Source organism: Carassius auratus, chromosome 14 (genome assembly GCF_003368295.1).
Source record: "Carassius auratus strain Wakin chromosome 14, ASM336829v1, whole genome shotgun sequence".
Taxonomy (NCBI): Eukaryota; Metazoa; Chordata; class Actinopteri; order Cypriniformes; family Cyprinidae; genus Carassius; species Carassius auratus.
In genome coordinates this window covers 26,918,998-26,941,276 of record NC_039256.1, presented here as the reverse complement: position 1 = coordinate 26,941,276, position 22,279 = coordinate 26,918,998, and the positions used below count along the sequence as shown (strand labels likewise).

The 22,279-nt window shown below is 35.7% G+C and overlaps 1 protein-coding gene across 5 annotated transcripts in view; it reads right to left on the bottom strand.

Moving 5' to 3' along the window:
- Nucleotides 1-25: 25 nt before the first annotated feature.
- mid2 (midline 2) overlaps nucleotides 26-22,279 on the bottom strand; it is a 127,349-nt gene continuing 105,095 nt past the window's right edge. For all 5 annotated transcript variants that reach the window (XM_026280984.1, XM_026280985.1, XM_026280983.1 and 2 more), the window contains 6 exons: nucleotides 21,602-21,750; nucleotides 20,121-20,248; nucleotides 19,820-19,963; nucleotides 14,329-14,490; nucleotides 3,811-4,018; nucleotides 26-3,001 (listed from right to left, as the gene is read on the bottom strand). In XM_026280984.1, coding sequence (XP_026136769.1) covers nucleotides 2,599-3,001; nucleotides 3,811-4,018; nucleotides 14,329-14,490; nucleotides 19,820-19,963; nucleotides 20,121-20,248; nucleotides 21,602-21,750 — 1,194 coding nt within the window. In that variant the 3' untranslated portion in view covers nucleotides 26-2,598. The remainder of the gene's footprint in view (nucleotides 3,002-3,810; nucleotides 4,019-14,328; nucleotides 14,491-19,819; nucleotides 19,964-20,120; nucleotides 20,249-21,601; nucleotides 21,751-22,279) is intronic.

Sequence of the window (22,279 nt, the reverse complement as noted above, 5' to 3'; positions counted from 1 at the left end):
ATATTTCCTCCTATGATTTACATTCTTTTTTTTGCTAAGTTATATCTATTGAAACAGGAGCATTATGTTGATGAACACACAGCTGCTTGAGCACATAATAAAGACGGTAATATCAAAGAAGAGGAATTGGTTCTTTCATTTTTTTTTTTTTGTTCAGAAAAGTAAAAACAATCGCTTGAAAACAGAAATGAATGTAATTAGTTCATCAGTCTTAAATGCAAAGAAAAGCACGGCTAACTGGAAAACCTGATATGCCATAACAATATCTCTCCTGGACATTTCTCATAAAAAAAGGTTATATAAAACAGCAGAGAATCTCACAGGAAATGCTTCGAGTCGGGCCAGATCGTCATGCAGTGACCGAATGAATCGCACTTGAACAAACAGATCAAACTAGATCAGAGATTGACTCGTGAGCTCCTCAATGTTTACCTTTCAGCTTCAGAAAAACCGGCAAATGAGTTTTCACATGAAAAGCGACCTGAAATAAACAATTCCTCAAGACTCGCCTATGGATCTCACTAATGATCAATGGAAATGCTGAAGACTTTCTGCAGTACATGTCATCTTGCTCTTTTTAGCATGCAGGGTTGCACTCAAGACTGTCAGAATGTGAGACCAAGACTCATGACAGCGGCTGCTGCATTGACAGCAAGAACAGAACTGAATGAACTGAGATGGAGGGACAGCGCAGTAGTGGACATCTCAGAGTTACGTTCATACAGCAAACACACTGACGATGATTTGACGTTGCTGTGTCACCCATACTTGAACTTTCAGCAGTGTAGAACTCACTAAACAAGGTCCATCAATCTGAAAAATGTCTCATTATGGCATTCAGATATACATTTACTGCCTGAGACCAGGACAAATTGGACCAATGCTGAAGTGGAAATAGTTTTGAGACTCAAGAACTTCATGCAGTTTGTCAGAAATCATTATATATGCTCACAAATTAAGTTCATTATTGCTCTACTACACCATTAATGTATCATTCAGTCACAGATTCAACTTTAAAACAACTCATGAGTTCACGTTCATGGAGAAAAAGAAATTTAGGGGCTCTTCCATGTGACTTGACACTTGTTTCAAGTATATAGACCGATGCTGAGATGAAGGATGCTGGGAAAACTGTATGAAGTGAGGTAAACGCAACCTGATCTCATGAAAAACTAATTTAGGAAGTGGTCAGTCTGTAAGAGTAAAGGTCCTAACCTACCCACCAACGGGGAGTAAGCAGATTGCATGAAAACAGACACAAGCGATAGTACAAATTCATATGAATTAGCCACCAATTCGCCAAAACGTAAAATAGCTACGAATTGCGACAGGAGTGCGTTGGATAAATGTAATTTCACGTCCTTATCCAATGCAAATAACAATGCTATCAGTGCATCCTTTTTCTATATTTATAAGGATGTTTAGCTCTCAAGATGTAACAGGAGGATTCACATACTTGCTGTGCTTGCAAAGAAGATGTAATGGTAAAATGCTCTGTGCTTTCATTCGGAAAGATATAAAAAGAACCAAAGCAATCACGTACATTCAGCAGAGCAAAGAGAGAACCCCACCGACACAAAGCAAAACCTGCAGCAGGACAGCGGCGTCAGTAGTACGAATACTTCCCAATCTGGATATTTACACTGAACTGTTTGGATACAAACCACTTCTTTGGGGAAGTACAGTATCTCAAGCTATTGCAAAGATTAATTGCTACACACTTGATTTTTTTGCCTGCATTAGCACAAGTGATTGTCTTTATCCCAAGACTGGGAATCCGTATTACAGCCCTGAACGTCACACTGCGGAAGATCATGTAATATTCATAACAGCCATTAAGAAAATAAATCTACACACATTTGAATGTTAAACTAAATATTTGCTTCCAATCTTTCAAATATTTCCGAATAGATGGATCTGATAAATATGAACTATAGTCTTGAAATTCAGTTCTTGACGGCGTTTGAATGCGACAATGTCAATGGACAAACACCTCCACAGATGGGATTTTGCGACACACCGTATATCAATTATTAAAGATACATGTTAAAAACACCTGGAGAACTTGTGCCTCATGCTGTTCACAAAAACAAAACCAGAAACTGAGATAGTGAGAACAAATCACAGAGGAAATACATATCATGCCATCATCTTCAGACACATTTTAAACCAAAGCATCATCTTTTCTCCCTGAATATGAAAAGTGTGTTATAGACCCATCAGATTATAAATGTAACCCTTATTAGGAACACCAAATTGTCATCCTAACATAATCCACTATATTCGGTCCAAAAGGAAGTCCAACCCTGTCTCAAGTTAGCAAGACTTTTTTTACACGCAGGGGCGACAAATTCAACTCTAAAAAGTGCTTTTAGGAATACATTAAAACTGACCAAAAAAGCAAACCGATTTTTAGTTATAAATAATTTACAATTTCCCCCGGCTGTTTAAATCTGAGAGCTCATAACCCACTTGCTTAACGCTCATTAATGTGACCAGAACAATCAGGAACAACTAAAGATCCAACTTCAACCTAGTTATGAAAACCAGGAAAAGAAGAAGGATGAGGGAACCTTCTGGAGTAACTCCTATGATGCCTCAGTGGCAGCTCTTCACTCCGGACACATAGGGGGAATCCTGTTGACGGCAGATGCCTTCTTGCTGCTCACTGCAGTCCACAAAGTCAGGCACGGGCAGCCCTGACATGATCATCAATGACTTGTTCCAGATCATGAAGGTGGGAGCCACTGGAAGCAGGAAGGAAACGTCAAAAGTGTATATGTGCTGCGAGTTCATGGCATCGTAGAAGGACAGGGCGTTGTTGTCGTAGTCCAGCAGCACCCCGACCCTGCGCAGCTGTAGCGACGCCTCCACGATCGACTCCTTGTTGTTGTGCCGCACCAGGAAGTTGTTGTTGCAGCGTGTGAAAACCCAAGACGATGAGTTTTTGCCGCTCCATTCGTTTTTGGGTGCTGACTTGTAAGCCACTCCAAGAGCATACCTGAAAGGGAAACCGATTTGAAATTTGGCCATTGGAAAGCAGGATTTTAACAGCTGGTTAGTTCATTATAGAAGACATTTTAGTTGAGTAATATCATTTATATTTAGCATCTAGAACCTGGGTTCCCAAATCTTGATCTTTACTAAAAAACTGTATGCACCATGTGAAAATTTAGCCTTAACTGCAATGTCCTAGAGCATAATACCAGAATTTATTCAGAAAGTCATTATTACAAAATAACAGAAAAAACTGTTAGATTTATAATAAAATAATAATAATATTATAAAAACATAAGGACAAGTAACAACATTTTGTAAATATGATCTATGGATGCTTTGTTATATAGTTCTAATAGCATAATAATAAAAAAAGACCAATAATGTTAATTCAGTACAGTAAATAATGTTTCACGTACTATATATATAGAAGGGAATCTATATGTCATATATATATATAATATAATATTAGAAAACTATATATATATATATATATATATATATATATATATATATATATATATATATATATATATATATATATATATATATATATATATATATATATATATATATATATATATATATATATGGAACTAGGAATAGGAATAGAGTTAATGTACATGCATGCCAAGATGATAACTAAAATATTTCATTTCAATTTTACAGGAACAAATTTCAAGCAACATGAGGTAGCAGGTAAAGACATAATGTTATGTTTTAAGCAAATTATCCATGGTGAGTGTGACTCAATTGCCTATTACACTTATGACAACTTCCTATTAACAAGCCTGGATATCTGAAATCACTTACCATGTGGAGGCGCCCAGTAAAACCTCCCAATAATGGCAGCCACTGTCGATGAAGACGTTGCCAGCGGCACCGTAGGACCCGGTTCCACTAAAGCGCTCCGGAGTGTGACTCTTCTTCAGGGAGCTTTCATCCTTCTCCATGGTCAGACAGTCATTGGAGAGGCGCAGCTTCTTATGGGCCGTTTTGGGGTCCAGTTTGAAAGGCTGACCTGAGGAGCGGAGGACGGAGACGGGTGAGATACATCAGGGACATGTAATGAGATGAGTTTGGTGACCTGAGAAGAAACTCTCACTGGTCTGCTGGAAAACCGTGCAATTTGTTAAATGTCAGATTGAGCTCTTCTGTTTAATTAGGAGATGAGCGGCTGTGATAAAAGGCACAGTGTGTGTCTGAGAGTTAAAGACAGAGAGAACCAAATGCTAAATGAAGTCTGCTACGTATATGATTTGAGCTTTATATTTCTTGAAAAGCAGAGGTGACCCCACAGACCCAACATTTAACTATGGCATGTCTAAATCTTCCCATCCCTGGCGTAATGACTGACAATGCAGGAAAACAATCAGCTGCGCTCCATCCCTGCCCACAAACCAATCATCTCAACCCAGAGTGAGATTTACTGCACCCAGAATTGAAAGGTTCTGGCAATGTGCTGCTGAAAGCCAATTACATTAACACGCTCTTGTCTTTGAACTGCTTATCGCTGCGAGCGCAGCCATTCCAGTCAAGCCATTTTACAGCAGGGGTGTTTGAGGGCACTGGGAAAAGCGATACAGATGTATACACACACACAAGGCTACAATCAAGAATCCCATGAAATGCTTATTGCCCCCTACTATAAAACTGATGAACCGTTCAAGACAAAAAGGTGTAAAATGGCATAATTGTGCCATGCAGGTGTCAGAATAAAGGGCTTTATAGTAAATATAATAATGTTGAATATTATGATTGTTTTCTGCAGAATATTTCTGTCAATGAAAGCATCTAGTATGTAAAGTATATATAGATCTTTTGTGGAGAAATATATACTTTACATATTCGAGCTGAACGAGCAAAAATGAGCAGTGTTGAGTGCGAGAACAACTAGATTTATTACAGCTGCTGTAGACCTGTCACATATATTCAAAGGTTTATTTGTAAAGCACTCAAATGTGCATTTCACAGTGACAAGAACATAATGTGCAGTGCCAGCTGTGACCATGACATCACTACAGTGTCTTTCAGCAAATAAGATGATTTTCAGTTCAGAAGGGAATATAGTGAAATATAAAATATTATGCAACTTATATGAGAAACTTTTAATTGTTGGTGATTTTAACATTCACGTATGCTGTGGATGCTCAGCACTAGCCAAAATCTTTGTGAATCTTATGGAAGCATGTGACTTTGTTCAATGGGTAAAGGAGCCAACTCCTGTACACGGCCATATAGTTGATCTGGTTTTATCTCATGGCTTCCATATCTCAGATGTTCAAATTGGTTATCCAAGTTTCTCAGACCACAGACTTGTTGTTTTTAGTTTTGATCTGTTATCTCATATCACTGCACCTGTTAGACCTGTAAAATAGGTTTATCCCGTCCAGCCTGTGCTGAAGCTTGTTCTGCTGCATTTTTTGAAGCTTGTAAGATTTTTCCCATTTAACATCTAGCAAATACAGTAGACACTGATAAACTACTAAATGTATTTAATTCTCTGTGTACCAATGTGCTTGATACTGTTGCCCCCCATCTGAGACTTACAACATCAGAAAAATAAATTTGAGTCATGGCTGATCAATAACACTCGCCATCTTGCAGAAGAGCAGCTTGCAGAAGAGCAGATGGAAGAAGTATACCTAGTACAGGTGTCTTATGAAATACTACGGGAGTCTTTTATATCATACCATAAAGCTGTTAAGTTTTGCTATTTCTTTTTTTAGCTATATAATTGCTAAAAATTCAAATAATCCTAGGACCTTGTTTAATATTTTAAATTCTTTTTAACCCCATAGGAAACAATTATCTGAGTTTTTGTTGTTGTTGACAAAATATTAGTGATTAGAAGGTCTATATTACCCTCATCTGTTGATTCATCAAGTCCTGTTATAGCCACTAGATTTTTAAACTCTTTTGAACCAATTACCATTTCTTGTCTAACAGATATAGTCACCAATTTAAAGCCTACTATCTCTTCCCATGACATTGTTCCTACTCATTTTTTTAACAGATATTCGACAGTGTTGGGGAATGGATCCTGTCAATTATCAACAAAAGCCTTCTCTCAGGCTCAGTTCCTTGCTATCTGTAAACATGCCATGGTGAGACCAATATTCAAAAGACCTAATTTGGACACTGATTTAATTCAAAAGACCTAATTTGGACACTGATTTATCAAATTTTAGACTGATTTCTAAATGAACTTTTACAGCTAAGATTCAAAAGAAAACAGTGCTACTGCAGTTACAGAGCTTCCTTGATGCAAATATTTCCCTTGATATATTTCAGTCCAGTTTTAGGATGAGTACTGAAACTGCACTATTAAGAGTTTTGAACGACATTCTTCTACCTGTTGACTCCGAGACTCAGTCATTTTAATGCTCTTAGACTTGAGTGCAGCATTTGATACTGTTGATCATGCTATTCTATTGTCACGTCTTGAACATTATGTGGGCATCTGTGGAAATGCTCTCAGTTGGTTTAAATCTTTTCTTACTGACAGGAACTTTTCAGCTGGCATTGGAGGCTCTGTCTCATCCATAGCTCATCTTACCTGTGGTGTTCCTCAAGGATCCATTCTGTCCCCAATTCTGTTTTCATTACATATGCTACATCTAGGTTCAATTCTTAGAAGGAATGGAGTTTCTTTTCACTTTTATGTAGATGACACTTAAAATGTATCTGCCTTTTAAGCACACTGAAAAAAAGGCCTAGAAATCTTGCTAGCTTGTCTAAATGACATAAGATCCCGGATGTCCTCAGATTTTCTACACCTTAATGCAAGTAAAACTGAAGCAATTGTGTTTGGGAAAGAAAAAAAATATTGTTAATGTTGGAAATCTCCACTCTTATATCAAACCAACTGTGAAAAGTCTGGGAATTACTCTGGACTCGTCCTTCAAGTTTGATCAACACAAAAACACAGAAGTTAATTCAAGCTTTTTTCATCTGAAACTTCTGTCTAGAGTAAAGCCTTTTCTGTCCCCCAAAGATCTTGAAAGAGTCAAACTTGCTTTTGTTTTATCTCAAGATATGGGCTATTGTAATTCTTTATATGCTAGAATCTTCCAGTCCTCTATTACACGGCTCCAAATGGTTAAAATAAAAAAAAAATGTTAAAGAAAAGTTAAAGTCTTATCTTCTGGCCCGAGCATTTAGCAACTCTTAATTGTGTTTTATTTTTATTACGTCTTATTGCTTTCATCCTTATTTATCTTGTATCTTAGTTTTATAGTCTGTAAAGCACAATGCTCAACACCTGTAGTGATTATTTGCGCTACATAAATGCAATGAAAATGAATTAATTAAATTATGATACAACTAGAAGAGCATACTACTTCAGTAGCATAAACAAGTACACACAGAGATCTAGTCTATGTTTTTCTTTAAGATGATAGTGAGGTGAGGTCACATGGTTGGTTTGGCTCCTGTTCTTGTGTTTTTTGCAGGGGAGGGCCGACCGCTGACAGCTTGAGCGATGTCTTCGCTGTTCAGGATGAGTAAATATTATTTTGAGATCTTTTAACAACAAGTAAACATGGCTGCCCTTGGGGCTGCTTGTCATGTGATATTTCTCATATTGGCTTTATGTACGGTCACCAGCCATGGCAGTGCTGATTAAACAGGAGAGACCTCCTATAGTAACACACTGTGACTCTACACACACACACACACACAAACACACATGCTCTCACACAAACAGACAGACAGGCTTATTTAGTGCTGCTGTCATACAAAATTCTACCTTCACAGGGCAGAGTAAATATGACATTAAGGCTAGTCTCCCAGAAAAAGAAAACGAGCTGTCACTTGATATTTCTCATAATGAAGAAAGTAATTATCAAAATGTTATATTTTGCTTAAAATATCCTGCATTTCTCAAAGGTCATTTGAAAATGTTTTACTGGCTGTGAGTCTTTACTGGATAATACAGAAGACAAGTTAAGTTTATAAGACATCTTGGATCTCTAGAGTGAGCTGAGGTCAGATTTGCAAAATTTTGGTAAAATTTACAGGCAAAAAAGTATTATATTGTCAGTAGCATTGCAATGTATGAAGTACAGATCAAAAAGTAATCATTTTTCAAACCAAGCAGCTTTCTGTTGGTCACAACTTAAACCATTGCGAAATCTGTTTGGGGAAATATTTTGCCCTCACACAAAATTCCCATTTACATGGATTCCTACCGAAAAGACCAGATTTTTTCCCAAAGAAATTGCCAAAAAATGGTTACATCTTAACATTTTGTAAGGTTTATCTGGACTTTTCAACAATACAAATGGAAGAATGGTACTGAATTCCTACATTTACATTTATTTATTTTGGTTATCTGGTTGTTAAATCTGAGTAACCAGGTTCAGTTCATCACATTAACTCTGAAAATGTTGCACTAAGGATTGACAAACCGGTAAGTCTTCAATTTGAAAACTGCATACATTTATGTTGCAAAATCTAACAAAATGTGCTTTGCTGTTCATCTTATTTAAAATAAATTATGAAACTCTATCTGAAGTGTCCAAATATTTTTTTGGCTCACTTTATAATCAATAAACATTTATTGTGCTACAGCTGGATGATAACATATCAAAAGACAAACACTATTAAAAATCTTCAAAATGCATTGAAACCAAAGAAGGGACTAGCTCAAATAAAGAACAATCAGTCTGGATCAATGATATATACTATGATTAACAATGCAACCAAAGCAGAAGAGAGAAAACAAGAAAGTGGATCCATTTGAGGAATAAAAGATAGATCAGTGGGAATGATTTGGCAGTGATTTGGTATGTGTATACGGCTGAGTGTCTAGACTTGAGTTTGTGCTCAGAGTCCTGCTACTGCCTCTATTATGGTTCTCAGCAATGCCTTTTGAACATATTTTCTCATCCAAAATTTCAGCTGGAGAAACCAAACTTTGATTTCAGCACAACCTGCAAAGAGCCATTTGATGTCTTGGCCGTTCTTGCTCTGTAAGCCTGGCTGCGCTTCAGGCACACAGTCACGTAAAGCCTGACGATGGACTGGGGGATGGAGAAGCAGGAGCAGGGATGGAAAATAAAGAGGAAGGGTGGCCACGGTGGACAGACTGAACACTCACACAGACACACATTGTTTGGTTTTCTTTTTGTTAACATCAATACATTTCCAATATATTTATGGGAATAAAATTATATTTCTAAAAAACTAAAAAGAATTGGTAATACTTTATTTTAAGGATTCCTTGTTGCACACATTAAATGTACTTACTGTTATAATAACAAAAAATGATGCATAATTACATCCAAGTAACCCTAAGCCAAACCATAACCATATAGTAAGACGAAGTTAATTAATATAACTCAGTACTTAAATGTATAAATACACTGTAACAAGGACACCTTAAAATAGTGTAACCAAAAAAAATGTATATACTGTGTAGTCCATGATATGTACTGTTACTGTGATATATATACTACAGTATTGTTCAAAATAATAGCAGTACAATGTGACTAACCAGAATAATCAAGGTTTTTAGTATATTTTTTATTGCTACGTGGCAAACAAGTTACCAGTAGGTTCAGTAGATTGTCAGAAAACAAACAAGACCCAGCATTCATGATATGCACGCTCTTAAGGCTGTGCAATTGGGCAATTAGTTGAAAGGGGTGTGTTCAAAAAAATAGCAGTGTCTACCTTTGACTGTACAAACTCAAAACTATTTTGTACAAACATTTTTTTTTTCTGGGATTTAGCAATCCTGTGAATCACTAAACTAATATTTAGTTGTATGACCACAGTTTTTTAAAACTTCTTGACATCTGTGTGGCATGGAGTCAACCAACTTGTGGCACCTCTCAGCTGTTATTCCACTCCATGATTCTTTAACAACATTCCACAATTCATTCACATTTCTTGGTTTTGCTTCAGAAACAGCATTTTTGATATCACCCCACAAGTTCTCAATTGGATTAAGGTCTGGAGATTGAGCTGGCCACTCCATAACATTAATTTTGTTGGTTTGGAACCAAGACTTTGCCCGTTTACTAGTGTGTTTTGGGTCATTGTCTTGTTGAAACAACCATTTCAAGGGCATGTCCTCTTCAGCATAGGGCAACATGACCTCTTCAAGTATTTTAACATATGCAAACTGATCCATGATCCCTGGTATGTGATAAATAGGCCCAACACCATAGTAGGAGAAACATGCCCATATCATGATGCTTGCACCTCCATGCTTCACTGTCTTCACTGTGTACTGTGGCTTGAATTCAGAGTTTGGGGGTCGTCTCACAAACTGCCTGTGGCCCTTGGACCCAAAAAGAACAATTTTACTCTCATCAGTCCACAAAATGTTCCTCCATTTCTCTTTAGGCCAGTTGATGTGTTCTTTGGCAAATTGTAACCTCTTCTGCACATGCCTTTTTTTTAACAGAGGGACTTTGCGGGGGATTCTTGAAAATAGATTAGCTTCACACAGACGTCTTCTAACTGTCACAGTACTTACAGGTAACTCCAGACTGTCTTTGATCATCCTGGAGGTGATCATTGGCTGAGCCTTTGCCATTCTGGTTATTCTTCTATCCATTTTGATGGTTGTCTTCCGTTTTCTTCCACGTCTCTCTGGTTTTGCTCTCCATTTTAAGGCATTGGAGATCATTTTAGCTGAACAGCCTATCATTTTTTGCACCTCTTTATAGGTTTTCCCCTCTCTAATCAACTTTTTAATCAAAGTACGCTGTTCTTCTGAACAATGTCTTGAACGACCCATTTTCCTCAGCTTTCAAATGCATGTTCAACAAGTGTTGGCTTCATCCTTAAATAGGGGCCACCTGATTCACACCTGTTTCTTCACAAAATTGATGACCTCAGTGATTGAATGCCACACTGCTATTTTTTTGAACACACCCCTTTCAACTAATTCAACTAATTGCCCAATTGCACAGCCTTAAGAGCGTGCATATCATGAATGCTGGGTCTCATTTGTTTTCTGAGAATCTACTGAACCTACTGGTAACTTGTTTGCCACGTAGCAATAAAAAAATATACGAAAAACCTTGATTATTCTGGTTAGTCACATTGTACTGCTATTATTTTGAACAATACTGTATATAGTAAATCTCAACTGCATAATTTTTATTTTTATCACAAAAAGTAAGTAAATGTAACCCTGGAGCACAAAACTAGTCATAAGTAGCACGGGTATATTTGTAGCAATTGTCAAGAATACATTGTATGGGTCAAAAATAATAGATGTTTCCTTTTTTCCAAAAATCATTATGATTTTCAATAAAGATCATGCTCCTTGAAAATATTTAGTAAAATTCCTACTATAAATATATAAAAACTAAATTTTTGATTAGTAATGTGCATTTCTAGGAACTTCATTTGGGCTACTTTAAACGCAATTTTCTCATTATTTAGATTTATTTTGTATGAAGGTATGAAGATATTATAAACATTAACATCATGGTTTTCTGTAAAGGTGCTATGAAGCAATGTGTATTGTCATATAAATTTAATTTGACATTAATATAAAATTAACTTGACTTGATATACATTTTTTTAGATAAGTTTTATAAACTTTTTTTAATATATATTTTATATACCACATAGCTCATTTGCTTAATATAAAATTAATGAAATAAAACATTACACATGTGGCAGTTGAGGCTAAAGGAATCCTGCTTTTTGTCCCCTGTACATTTCACTATTGAGTGGCCCTGTGATACGATCACTTCTTCATCTTCTCTGCCTTTGCAAGTTACAGTCAGCAATCAAATGCTGCTGAGAAATTAACTGCAGATGATAAAGCGTGAGCTCTAGGATTCGACTGGGGGTTGAACACGCTCTCACTCTGGATTCCTGAATCAAAAAGGAACTGATTATATAAATGTCTTTAAATAGCATTTCTCTTGAGATGGGGGAAGTGTCTGGACTTTCACGGTTGAGTAGGCACGGTGAGTATGTGTGTGCTGGAGAAAACATAAATCAGAGAATTGGCCCAAAATCAGTTTCTGTTTTATATGGTCACATGGGCACAAGCCACAGCTGTGGCAAATTACAGTGGATTCTTTGACTATGCAAGGGTTAAAATGTCTTCTCTGCTGAAAACTACATATATAAAGCAGCCTTGAACGTCCTATTTTACATGCTAATGTTACCGTAGTTCAAAGAGAGAAAGTTATCCCTTGAATAATTTCTAAAAAGCACCAAGAATAACAGAAGGGCTTCATCTCTACAGCATCTTTTCTAATAGCGGCGTTATCAAAGCAGCACATGCACTACTGTTCAAATGTTTGGGATTTTATTTTAAAGAAAAATGATAAGAAATGACTACTTTTATTCAGCAAGGGCACATTAAATTAATCAGAAGTGACATTAAAGACATTTATAACGTCAAAAAAGATTTTTGAATAGACATTTCTATTCCAAGCAAACACTGATAATAATAATAAATGTTTCTTTAGCAGCAAATCAGATATTAGATGTTTAAATAATCTAACAATCTTATATGCATCATTACAGATAATTACTAGTTCTTCTCTCTGGGCGTCCCAAAAACAAGACAAAAACATTTGAAAGGGCTTGTATTTTGTATATGTATATGCGCTCCCCTACATTTTTGCAGGACAGGCTTTTACAACACAACACAGCTAAAACACTGCAGCTCTGTGTGTGTTTGGGAGAAAATGGCATTTAATGGCACTGCTGTCTAAAAACAGCATTATTACAGTAACAAAAAGACAGGTGGGGGTGAGTGATGGAAAGCGAGAGAGATGATCCTGCCGCATTCTCACCGAAGTTCGAGGAACCATGAGAAAGCACAGGACTGAGAGGAAGAAACAGACAATGAAAATGAGCGCTTGCCGTTTCCTCCAGACATTCCCAGGTTTCTCTCTCAAACTCTGATGCAATAACCCATTTGAATGCTGTCAGCTGGTGCTCTTCATCTTGATTGAGTTCGTTGCTGTGAGAAGGCTGGGTAACGTCTGACAGCTTAGGTTGAGAGACCCGGGCTTTCCCAGACCTCTCTCTCTCACACACATATCAAACCAACTGATGGTTCTCATTATTTGCATGCTCGGGTGCCTGTCACAGACTGAAAGCTGATAAAGGTATTGATTGGTTGAGTATGACAGAGCTGCTGCATTTACACTGATGTACAACCACCATATCTATAGGACTCAGGCTATAAGACCTAAGAGGAGTAGACTGGTGTGTTTGGCCTGATTTATCATTCAGATTATCTGATGGTCCCTAACCTTCCCTACAAATATCCTGTAACAGCTGGGGTCCAGGGCATATTTTCCATTTACAAATATTTCTGAGTGAACTCTTTAAACAAATCATATAGAGTGCTGCTGTCAGAAACAAGTGCTTAAAACTGGAAACAGTTAGCATTGTTGTACTTTCAATTCCATTGTCCTGAAGTCAGTCTATATTTGTTTCAGAAAGGATTTTTCGGTTAAATGCCTGAAATAATGTATTTGGTTAAAACAAGCTCAAGTTTTAAAACATGAATAATACCACAATAAATTTGTTTTTTTTTAAGCTTTCACGTCTTGAAAAACATGCAAGCGACTATATACAGGAAAACTCAATTTGAATATGTGCATGCAAAATTGTATTATGCTTATGATGATCATTTTTATGGTCAGTGGCAAATGCACTGATCCAAATGTATTTACATTTAAACATATGGCATTTAAAAAATAATTGCTCCTATGCTGCTTATAATAATGTTCATTAAAAAAAAAAAAAATTGTTAAATTAAGTTTGAAAATCACATCATCTATAATTTGTTTTCATTGTAATGTGTGAGAAGCATTAGGATGAAGGTTTACTATTTTTGATAGTTTTCATAGTATGATGTTTGGTCAATTGTATTGAATCAAGTAAGTGTCAATTTGAGCTGCAACATACTAGAAGTCTTACCCAATTTCCATTTTATTATTCAAATATAATACAAGAGTTCATTCTGGCAATTTAGATTTTAGGCTTCAAAATTCCTAACAGCTGTGTTCATTTGTGAGGATTAACTTGATGAACAAAATGTGTATGAAAAAAAATCCAAAGGCTAATGAAAAAAATTCAGAGGTTTTACTTGAGGGAGCCAGGGTGATGCAAACCTCTGGGCTGAACTACAAAAATATATCATCCCTGCAGCACTCCATATTTTTTTTAAGTGAATGTTGAGTAAATATCGTGTAAAATAAATGTTCATTTTGGGAATATACTGCATACTGCTGTCAAGATGCTGGCATCAGATTTGGAAAAAGCCATATCGATTGACGACTACCATGAAGTTTACAGATACATAGCACAGCTCATGAGGCCTGGACTTACTGTTGGTTTTGAGTCGAGCAGGTTCGCTGTTTCTGCTGCCTGCCTGGTTGATAGCCTTGACGAAAAAGATGTAACGGGTGCCGCTCTGCAGGCCGTGGACTGTGTAGTGATTCTGCTTGATATTGGGCACAATCATCCAACTATCTACAGAGTTATACAGACCTGCAAAGTAAGGGAGATAGAGCATAACATCAATCACAGATTCTGCATATTTTATACAATCACTCTTAGTCAGGACTGTGCTAGCACTTATTATTAACATAGAAGAACAGTGCAATAATAACCACTTACCAATACATTTTTAACAGAGTGATTCTAAAAAGGGAATGGTACATATGAAGTTCATTATTCAAGGCATGCCTATTTCTGTTTGATGTGAAAACACATATAGCACACGCTCGTAGAGAGACTCGGGATGTTTGCCTCGGGCAAACAGATGCCCCTCAATCTAGTTTCTCATGATGAACCAGAATGTCCTCAGGAAACATCAGCAATGCCATTAAAACCACTGGCATTGCCACTGAAGGTTTGTCATATGTGGGCCATACAAAAGGCAAAAGCATAAGTACTTAAAAATGTAATGTGATAATTTTGAGTGCATTTGATGTATTAGCAATTATAATAATATATCAACAACTGGCCATCCTGCTCTCCAGATATATTCAATGCAATTAGAATAGCAAATTCCAAAATATTTGATGTAGTAAAATACTGAATAATGATGATGACGATGATGTCATCAATAATGCAAAATTGACTAAAAATTAAATTTGAATATTTACAATTATTCACATCGTTTATATCAGTTATATTGAAATATTAACATTGTCTCACTTACTGGCTATTATTCAAAACAAAAAACAAAAAACAAAACAAAACAAAACAAAACAAAACAAAACAAAACAAAAAAACCATTGTCCAAATTGTTTATTCTTAATAATAATCATAATAAAAATAATGCGTACAAAATGTACAAAAAAGCAATTTTGAGTAAATATGGTTTATGTCGGTTATATTAATACCATCATTATATTAACCACTAGCTATCTTGCTTTCTAGATCAGTATCAGCCATTTCTTGAAAATCCCTCTCATTCAACCAGTTACAGTCCGAACAAAATGTCCTTTTCACAAGGACATCTACTGCATCAATCAGCCGAGCAGAAACCACATGTCTAAGGAATAAAGATGCCTTCTTATAAATGTAATTGCATAAACTAAGTATTCAAGTAAATAAAAAAGTATAACATCTGATGACTGGATGAAAACGAAAGCAAAGATAATAAAGTATTGACCATTTGTATCCACCAACTGCATGTCTGTAATATTTTTTCATGAGCAAAGAAGTCATTTGATCCATGTCCATATCAAAAAGGTGTTTGATGTTGTTGTTTGATGAATGGAATTAGCATAGCAGACTACAATATGCCGCTTACATTGTAAATTCTCTGCTGTTGCTTGACATTCAGAGAGAGAGAGACTTCAAAGAGGGGCAGATGAAGGTATGTGTCACTGGCTAAAAAGAAGGCAGGGTGAATAGGGATCCTAGACTCTGCATTAATGTTTGTGTGTGTGTGTGTGTTTGCAGATGAAAGGGAGCTAAAACACAAAACTGGAACGGGGCTGCTCCCTATACTGTCGACAAATCCAAACTAGCCTTTGATGCTTCTATTGTGTGTGTGTGTGTGTGTGTGTGTGTATTTTTCCATGACTGTGCATGTGTTCAGATGTCATCAGTGCCAATAGGACAAGTACTGTCATAAAAGAAAATTAATCCTGGTATGTTAAGAGCATGGACAGTATGTGCATGTGTTATGATCCCACATGAACATATTTTCTTAGAGATGTAAAAACATATGGTCAGATTAATCGCAAAAATAATGTCTTACTTCTGATCAGTAGCCACTGTGGACTGTGTCTTCATTTCACATTCACATTCTTGGGCAGCTCTCCAAAGCCCAGCTTATGAATATCTTAAGTTACAAAGACCTTGGCTTTGGCAGAAACCACTAAAAAGGAACAGAAACCTAGCATCATGATGCACCGTCTTACGACCACCAACAGCATCGTGCAAAAATAATATGACACTTAATCAATGCCTGGCTGATCATCTGCTCAATGATGGTGCTTTGAGATTCACTTCAGATACAGGATGAGAAGCATCCACCATCAAGGCTGAGGAATATTGACCCGGCAAGCATGTCGCAGATGTCTGTGAAAGTGTACATCAACCACAAAGATGTGCTCACCTTTAGGCATCTTATCTAAGGAATATGAAATGAAAGGCTAAGCTAGACTGGATATACAGTACACTGTTGCTCAAAAGTTTAGTGTCTGTAAGATTTTTAAAATGTTTTGAAGGAATATCCTATTGCACACCAAGTTGACATTTATTTAATCTACTAATACTATGAAATATTATTTCAAATTTAATTAACCTTTAGCTTTTGTAAAGTTTTAAAGCTGAAATTCAGCATCAATACTCCAGTCTTCAGCATCACATGATCCTTCAGAAATCATTCTGAAATATTTACTCTTATGATAATTTGTTTTTTCTGGTTAGAATTTCTTTGATGAATGGAAACTAGAAAATAGCATTTTTTTTTTTGCTAGTTGCTAGTATTAGCAATCAATCCATCATTTAAAGAGGATTATTATCATGGTTAATTTATATATATATATATATATATATATATATATATATATATATATATATATATATATATATATATATATATATATATATATATATATATATATATATATATATATATATATAAATTAACTTTTGTCCTTAGAATTGTTTTTTTAGAGGCCGTTTTAATATGTGTCTGAGCTAACTGCACTTTCTCCATTAAAACCAATTCATATGAGCTTTAAAATCAACATTTTAGGTTGCAAAACACACAACACATTTCTCAGAACTTCTTCTTTTGTGTTCCGCAGAGAAAAGAAAACATTAATTCCTGACTTACTGATATTAAATACAATAGCTGACTAACAGCTCTGTCAACACACTCACCGTTCTGTGCGTGGGTTTATCTATATATAACATTTATTGGCATTTTCAAGGCTGCACAGCACATCAAGCTAGTGTTTTGTGAGGACAAATATTATCAAATGAACAAGAGTTTTAATGGAAAACCGACGCACAGAGTCAGATGACCATAATAGGATCTTTTGTTAGACTGGTCTGACCTCATTCATGTTTGTAGTCAGCTTTACAGTTGTGTTTCCACCACGTGTTTGCTGGCCCTCGTAACATCCACGTCTCTCTCGTTTTCCATAAACTGCCCATGAGTCACAATACACGTCCCTGAGCATGAGGTGCACACGTCAGATTAGGTGATGTGGCCCGTTTCCACTGCAAAGACAGCGGTATTTGCATACTGTTTGCTGCAGGTTAGCATGCCAGTCCGGCGGCTTGTATCACGATCAATCAATGTCACAATGAGAGCGGAGCAAAGAGCATTAGCTCGTGTCAGATCTAATCAGAGCTGATGCCAGGCCAGTGCCCTCACTTTCACAGAGCTGACGTTAAAGTCTGCAGACAAACCGGAGCTGCTCTTTCAACAGAACCTCGAACGACTCTGTCTGCGAACAATGCTTTTGTCCATTTTACAGCTAATTTATTCTATTAGCTTGAGGTTCGGCTGATGCATATGAATTTTGTTCATGTTTAATTGATCGCAAAAGGTAGGTTTTCCAGTCATGGCAGCTCTGCAATTACACATATTGGACTTGAGTGCACTGCAGGGGGAATGAATAGATTTTTACATAGCACATAGACTCTTATTTTATGTTTAATGCATGCTATAGGCATGCAAACTGACAGATCACGATAAATGAAAAAGATCCTGCATGTTATCCAGACTGAGCCCTTAAAAATTATGCATTTCCTATGAGAGGCTTGCAAAACGGAATACATTTTTGCTAAAGGGAACATAAAACAAACCATCAATTTCACCGGCCTGCAAATATGATAAACGATAAAATGCAAGATTAAAAAAAATAAACAATATACAGACATTATTCCATTAAAAATGCCTTGAAACTAAATGTGATTGAACTTCTTCATAGAAGGAAATCCATCTACAGCTGATAGATCCTGACTGGGGGCCGGAGTATTTTTTGAAGCCACTTTGCCTGACTTGGCCAACGGCTGAGAAAATGCACCAGCAAAGACTCACATTTCATCTCAAGGGAGTGAAGCATACGCATCTAAGAATTGCAGCGTTTAGGCATCCGCATTCACAGAGCAATGCTGTAAAAAGGTCTGGGAAGAAAGCATTGCTTCCATTTCTGTGTCTGTTTGTTTGTATCCTCTAAGGAGCCTGCGGTAGCTCTGTAGATGTTTCAGGGCTTCTAAACTATCAGCAGTTGAAATGAATATACTGTGTTTGTTACTGAAGCAGGCTGAATGGAAACTGAGAAGCAGGTCTGTGAGTGAGAGAGTGCGCTCTCTGTACTGTCCAGGCCCAAACAAGTTATGTATGTCCTGGCCTTTAAGCAATTAAGCCTTAACAGCTCTTTCACTCCATTTGGTAATGGCTAGACTCAGGGCTTTTATTTGCAGGTGCACCAACAAAACAAAAGGTATAGGGGACAGGTAGGTTTTCAGAAACACTATGAATCCTTTGGAAAATGTTTATGGGTATACAGGAGTAATCAAAATTTTGCTAAATGTAAATAATAAAATGATATACACTACTGTTCAAACATTTGTGGTCAGTAAAAAAATTATTTAAATATAAATTAATACTTTTATGTGGCAAGAACACATTCAATTGATCAAAAGTGACCGTAAAGACGATGTAAAAAAATCCATAATTTTTCACAAAAAATATTAAGTAGAACAGCTGTTTTCAACAGTGCTAATAGTAATGGCTGCTAAAAATACAGCTATGTCATCACAGGAAAAAATACATAACAACATATTATTTTTATTTTTATTTTAAATAATATTTCACAATATTACTGTTATTCTTTTTCTGATTAAATAAACGCAGCCTTGGTGAACATATAAGTGTATGTATTATACAAAAAGGTTTTATATTATATTTTATTATAAAAAATATGTATAAAATATGAATAATAAACAAATATGAAAGTAAATTAAATAGAAGATAAATAAATAAATAAATAAATAAATAAATAAATAAATGGATTAAATTGAAAAGATGTCACGGTCACCTCCATGAGTCCTATTTGTTTTATTCCTATATAAAGCCTATTATGATTTTTTTTTAATTGATGGGCTTGTGCAGACCTTATTTACAATATATGTATAATATTAATACTATAATAATTCTTTGTTTAGATTTCTATGGCAACAATTTTGGTACTGTGTTGGTACAGGGTCACAACTTGTTGTCTCATGGAAATTGTGACCAGAAGCAAAACCAGTTGAGAAGTATTTGTGTATAAACATGTATAAGATATAAAAGTATGAGTGAGATTGCAAGCTGTGTGAGTTGTGTGTTTAGACTCACTGATGAAGTTGGTCTGGCCAGTGTAGATGGTGTACTGAAGCTCATAGGAGGTGACGCTGAATTCATCTTCAGAGGTCCAGTGCACTGTAATGGTGTCATGCGAGGCCGTGCAGAGCTCCTCACGTATAGATGGAGGGTTGGGTGCTGAAAAAAAAAGGGCAACCTTCAAGACTGGATATTGATCGACTTCTGCTGATGTAATTCTGCCCATATCCAGGATACAGCATGTATTCATTAACTTTGCACTACATACACAGAAGGCACTTGTAGAAGGTGGTTTCAGTTTTCTCACTGGCTTTACCTGTCAAATAATCCAGTCCTTCCAGAATTTTCTTTTCTCTGGAGAAATCAAGGGCAAAATTGTCAAAAGCCTGGTTCAGATTGACGTCTGGGATGAGGACCTGGGAGGAGGCGGTGGCCATGGCAACTCTGAGAGGAAGAGAGGCGTTGGCAATTAATTTATAAATGTTTCTATTTACAACGGTCTATTTACAGGCTATAAGGCTGTATGGGATTTCACCCACAGTGACAGAAATTATAAACAGCATCTGGCAGCGCTCAAACCCAGAGAAATGTGTGTGGCACATGAAATTCAAATCATACACAAGACTGTACAGTCAGGAAGGATGCCATGAGAGCAGAATTATAGCAGTTTCTACCAAAACCACTGAAACTGAGCGGTTCTTGAGAACAATTCTGATTCTGTATAAAAGATATTAAAATAATGATATTTCTAAAATAATGGTATGTATCCTATAACTATAGATATATTATTCAATAGTATATTATATAATATATATATATATATATATATATATATATATATATATATATATATATATATATATATATATATATATATATATATATATATATATATAAATAATTCGTTTTTATTTTAGGGAAACATTGTTTCTAGGTACAAGTTTTTAAGTAAACGATCAGTAAGTAGAGCTGTGAGCAGTTTTTTCTTTTTTATAAAAATAAAAATATACATATAATATAGTTAAGTTAATTTAGAAAACACATTTAAGGCACAATTTTTTAGTAGACAGTCAGTAGTGAGGAAAAAAACATTAAGATTGTGGAGCAGTTTACTCTTTTTCCTAAAAAATATAATATATACTTTATATATTAATAAAACTATTAAATTATTATTCATTCAGGAAACATTGTTTTTCGGTAAATGATTTTAAGTAAATAGTCAGTAATAAGGAACAACAACAACAACAAAAACATTAATTTAACATTAACAGTAAATATTTTTATTTTTATTAAAAGATATTAATATATATATAATTACTCATTTTTATTTCATTAATTATCATTGTTTTTGAGTTTTCAAGTAAACTGCGAGTGATAAAGAACAAAAAATAGACATTAGGATCAGTGAGTTTATCGTTAAAAGAGTTTTTAATATGATTAATATTACTGCACAATATTATTTAGCCAGCATCATAGACTGCATTTACACAGCTTACTGCACAGATATAATAACACAACATAGAGCGCTCTTGTTTCTGTACCTGTTTATATTTCCACAAAACAAACCGTCTGTGTTTACAATAATTACTCATCAAAAAAACGCATGACAACACAAAGTCTCTCTCCACACCCAAAGCTGCACAAATACTGTTAAATATTGAGTCCTGAAGGCATATTTTCTATTATTTTGAATATAAGCCACAAGCAGCAGAACTGAAAGGAGGAGGCAGCACCGGGAAATGTGCAGAGTAGCTGAAAGTTGAATTCACGCTGGTGTGTGTGTGTGTGTGGTCTCACCTCTCTGCCACATTCCTGGCCGTCTGGAGGAAGCGGGCGTGGTCGTTCTCCTTCAGACTGTGCTCAGCCTGTGTGATGAGGGCACTCGAGCGCTCCAGACACTGTCTGCAGTTCGCAATCTGCTGGGCCAGCTTCCTCAGCTTCATCACCTAAACCAACACACATGCTTTTTACTATATATCCACATTCTTATGAGAGATCATGCATGGAGCTGTTATTCTAACTTCATAAGCTATCAATATGATAAATGGGTAACACTTTATAATAACTGCAAACTATTAATCATTAATTAAGCATGAGTAAACAGATAATTCATAATTTATAAAGCATTAATAGACAGTAATAAGTAGTTTATAAATACATATATAAATGCTTTATTCTTGATTTAAAAGCATATCTATAATGTTTTTAATAATTGTATTTTCATACTTTATTCATGATCAATTTATCATTTCTCAATGAAGTATAGCATTATTTACAAACCAGTTATTTAGGAGTAGCCAGTGAGTCATAAGATCACAAGAAATGTAGTAAATTCAGGTAGTTATAAAGCATTTAGTAGTGGTCAGTTAACTATTTATGTGAGCTCATCTAAAGTGAGGACTAGTTATGCCTTGTAAAGCATTTATAAAGGATATTTAAAGGCTCAGTTATCTTCTAAACAAAAAACGGAAACAA